The 4516-nt window shown below is 31.8% G+C and overlaps 1 protein-coding gene across 1 annotated transcript; it reads left to right on the plus strand.

Annotated features, from left to right (window-relative positions):
* Positions 1-207: 207 nt before the first annotated feature.
* LOC107466917 (protein FANTASTIC FOUR 3) lies at positions 208-1645 on the plus strand. Its single transcript, XM_016085922.3, has one exon. The coding sequence runs from the start codon at positions 423-425 to the stop codon at positions 1404-1406; it is 984 nt and encodes a 327-aa protein (XP_015941408.1). The 5' UTR covers positions 208-422; the 3' UTR covers positions 1407-1645.
* The last annotated feature ends 2871 nt before the right edge of the window (positions 1646-4516 follow it).

The following is a 4516-nucleotide window of genomic DNA, read 5'->3' on the forward strand; positions in this document are numbered from 1 at the left end:
TAGAGGATGCTTACAGTAAGAATTGCATAAAAAGGAAATATTTATGTTGGGTGATGTGTGGACTAATTAAGAATTGAATTATATTGTATAATTCCAAGTTGGTTAAAAGGCCCCCTTTTGGTACCTAGATGACGTGGCACAAGCACTTTTTAAGACTACAAATTCAGTTCCAACTCCCTTCAACACTTCTCATCTCATTGCCTCTCACATACATTCTCTTCTTTCTCTCTATAACACACATAACCCATTTAATTTGTCTAACATTCTAGAACCTTAGAAGAAAAAAAAAAAAACTTCTCTATTCTCTTCATCCGTACAGAAACAGAGCACACTACTCTGTTTCTTGCTTTAAGCTTTGAACAACGAATATCTCTTCTATTCTATTCTATTCTTCTTCTCTAGCTTAGCTTCCACATACAGCCATGGCTGCAATTGTGTGCCGAGGATTGCAGTCACACCTTGAGTCTCAGATTGTGGAGTCAAGAACACTCAGGTTGAGGTTACCTTCCTCAACAAAACCTCTCCCTCCTCCTCTTCCTCCTCAACCCATTGATTTCTCCTTCAAATCCTGCTTCTGGGATTCAAACGTCAAAACTCAATACCAGAATCATCAAGAAGAAGAAGAAGAAAACAAGAAGATTGGTTGGAGCTTCCTGGAAGCGATATCTCAGGGAACGAACAAGAGAGCAACAGAGAAAGATGAAAAAGAAGAAGCAATCTATGTTCATCCTCAACAGAAGCGTTCTTCTATGGTTCTCAGCCCAAAGAGCTTGGAGCTGTGCACTGAGAACTTAGGGAACGAAAGCGGCACTGACATTGGAGAAAACGGCATTGATGACGTCATCTCTTCCGGTTCCGGTGGCGGGAATTTGGAGACAGGGGAGCAACAAGAGCGACAGTACGAGGCAAGTCGTCAATGTTGTACGGCTATGAAGAATAAGAAAGCGAAAACGGCGAATTTTCCACCACCTTTGACAACGATGAGAGGATCGGAATCTCTGCTTGTGAGGCCCCACCGTGAGGATGGGCGGTTGGTGATTGAAGTCACAAAGGTCCCACCAACTCCCTCGTGCTTTCAAGCTCACAGGAGCCATGGCCGCCTTCGCCTTTCCCTTTTGAAAATTCACAATCCCAGCTTTGACCCGCAACACAAACATGAAAATGAACCAACCACCAATGAGGAAGAAGAAGAAGAAGAAGAAACAGAGGATGAAGAAGAAGAAGAAGAAGAAGAAGAAGAAGAAGAAGAAGAAGAAGAAGAAGAGTACTTTGCATGTGAGGAGAAGAGGATTATTGAGATGCCGAGAACATGCAAAGAAGGGTGTGAACATGAAAACCATAATAACAATGAATCATTGTTGATGCTAACTAATTGGTCTGAGCCATTTTGGGTGGCTACTTCCTGAAAAACCTAATTAATATCTCTGCATGTATCAATAAATTTTCTTCTTCTTTCTTTTTTTTTTAATGGATTATTATCCGTCCCTCATGGCTTTTTTTCCCACCATAAACTATGGTTTGGGGTGGGTAGTTATTATGGTTACTCCTCGATAGTAATAACAGAGACAGAGTGAAGGGTGGATGGTGCCATGTTTGTAAGGTTATTCGATCATTCAATAGCCGAAAGTAGTTTTTATTGGTTTCATGTTAAGGCACGTTTTGCATGCCTTCCTTCTCATTCTAGAAATTAGTTTTGTTTCCTTTAACAATGTTAGTAATATTATTATTTGAACAGCGAGTAGCAAATTTTGTGATTTGTAATTATTAATTAATTATTATTGATATTTTTAATTGTGTGAGATTTTATCTAATAATATAATTAAATTTTAATAAAAATGTTAATTCCTAAACTTTTTTTTATTATTATTTGAATTTTTTTTACATCAAATTTATTCATTTCTCTCTCCTATTTTGAAACAACAAACAAGTATGACATAAAAATGTGAGTAGCCATTATAAAAAATATAAGAGAATAAAATATTATTATGTTTAAAATTTTTATTTGTATGTTTATGAAGTAACTGTTTTCTTTAGATTCATAATTTGAATGATCATTTTAAAAAAGAAATATAATTAGAAAATTATACCCTTACTGCATTAAAAACAATAGTGATATTGTGTTTCATAGGTAGGGTTGATTTATGAGAGATTGATAGAAAGCATGGGTAGACGCGGTGGAGAATGAGGGGACCAGGGTGGCTACTAGTTCACATTGATGTTGAAAGTGACTCAGGTTGGTGCAGAGTGGGTATGAATGTCACTATATTAGGCAAATCTTATAAAAACAATTCAAACTAATAAATGCCAAATAATAAAGTTACTAAATTCACTTAAAATTCAAGAAAATATCAAACAGGTAGTAGAACTTTCTTGTTATTATTACAATGATATAATATAATATATTAAAGTGATAGGTGATTTTTTTCTCTCTCTTTTGATAGAACTTGACCATCAAGCCATCAAGGTGGGGGAAGAGAAAATAAAGATTGAAACAAACACAAGTTTAGTAAATGAGGTCTTGTATGCTTGGGAGTTTGTGTTGAAATAATAAAGGGTTTATATGTAGCTAATAGAAGTACTCTAAAGATAAATTTCTTCAAATGAGTTTCTCAAAAAATATAATTAATCGCTCAAATAAGTAGAAAAACCCTAGACTATTGTTGCATAATTGTCAACGAAAAATTGCAAATGCATGTCATTAAGAAAGATCCATGCTGTATTATAAGACTACTAAATATCCAGTATTATTCACTATTATTATTCAATACAACAATACTTTCAATTATTGCATCATATATATACTACTTCACTCTTATATACAGGCTATACATAGTTATTAGGTAATCATCTTTTAAACCCAACTCTGATCTCAATAAAATCATTAATTATTTTGACTCAAATTAAACTCATAAAAAGCCAAACCCAACATAACCCAATGTGGTTGTGTGTCACTCCTAAATAATAATGTATGGCATTATCAGATATTCAGATGTATGTCATCATACATCATCAGTCGTTTTCTTATGTGAAAATTCACTAATAAACATGCCAAAGTATATATTACAAAACAAGTTGATGAATATATATAAAAAGTAGTGTTCGTTCTGTTCTATTGCATGCAAAATCACGTCATTAATTAGAAAGAATAATCTTTTTTTTTTTCCGGGGAAAAATATATATGAAAGAAGATTGTTATTGGGATCGATTAGAGATCTCAAGGATAATGTCAATATATAAGTAAAGATATATTGCGTCGATCGTCACTTTCATTCAATTGTTTAACTAGTAAATTTTTATCGCATAAAGACAATACGGGTTACGGGAGAATGATAAATAATTTAATATGTTTAATTAAATTAGTATTTAATATTTTTCTATTATCATTTTTAAAAATAATTTTATGTGAGTTTTCACTAATGTATGTTATAAGAAAAAACAATTTAATGATAATTTATTTTATTTTTAATAATAATAAAAATAATTATTAATTAATGTATATTTTGGGACTTACCTAGAACCCTAAATGTTGAAGGAGAGTGGTCTCTGAGCTGTTACTGTTTAGGAGCCTCCATCCGAGTTGTATGCAAAGATAGGTTTTGAATGTATTAAAACTTAAGTTTACTTGAAGTGTCAGTGTATTTATAGGGAAGAAACTAATAACTATTGCAGAAGTAGTTTCACTTTTGATGGTAGATAACCGTCTTTTTATTTTAGAGTTGTTGGGATCTCTCTTTTAAAAGTGGGTAAAAGATTTAAGGAGACAGTTATTCACTTGAATAAGTGCTGACTGCTTGTTGGTGTGTCCCCGACTTCTTAGTGAAGGTCAAATAGTCAGTGAGGATCAACCTATTGGATTGGGCCTGACCTATGTTTATTTTGGGTCAAAGTATGAACAATATGTTATAAAAAATAATTTAATGATAATTTATTTTATTTTTAACAATAATAAAAATAATCACTAACTAAAAAATTTATGAATATATTTTTTTCTAAAGTTAAAAGTGAAACTCAAATCAGCAACTTCTTAAATGAATATGAAAAGATATGTCATTTAAGCTATAATTCATTACTAATAATAATAAATATATAATTATTGCATAAAAAGTAATAATCATAATGCTATTACCACTTAAATTCTGTTTTAGTGGTATTTACATAATTCTTTTCTGACGTATATGTAAAATTTCACATACTATATATATACTTCCAAGCACTTTGTCCAGACAAAAGAAATGGTATAGTTATAGAAATTTCCTATATAGATAGAAACTATATATACTTTTTCTTAACACTTAAGCTACACCCTTTTTCGTTCTCAATAAAAAAATTGCATTCTTTTCGAATTATAATCCAAGTCATCATCACTCTATATATAATCCAAGAGAACTAATAAATATTTTTTCCAGAAAAAATCAGCAAGAAGAGAAAATAAGTTAAATCATGTGACAAAACATGGCACTTTTAAGAGAGGTTTTGGTGCACTTTGAAACATATATTTCTTTTTCTTCCACAATTT

The sequence above is a fragment of the Arachis duranensis genome, chromosome 9, assembly GCF_000817695.3.
Source record: "Arachis duranensis cultivar V14167 chromosome 9, aradu.V14167.gnm2.J7QH, whole genome shotgun sequence".
Classification (NCBI taxonomy): Eukaryota; Viridiplantae; Streptophyta; class Magnoliopsida; order Fabales; family Fabaceae; genus Arachis; species Arachis duranensis.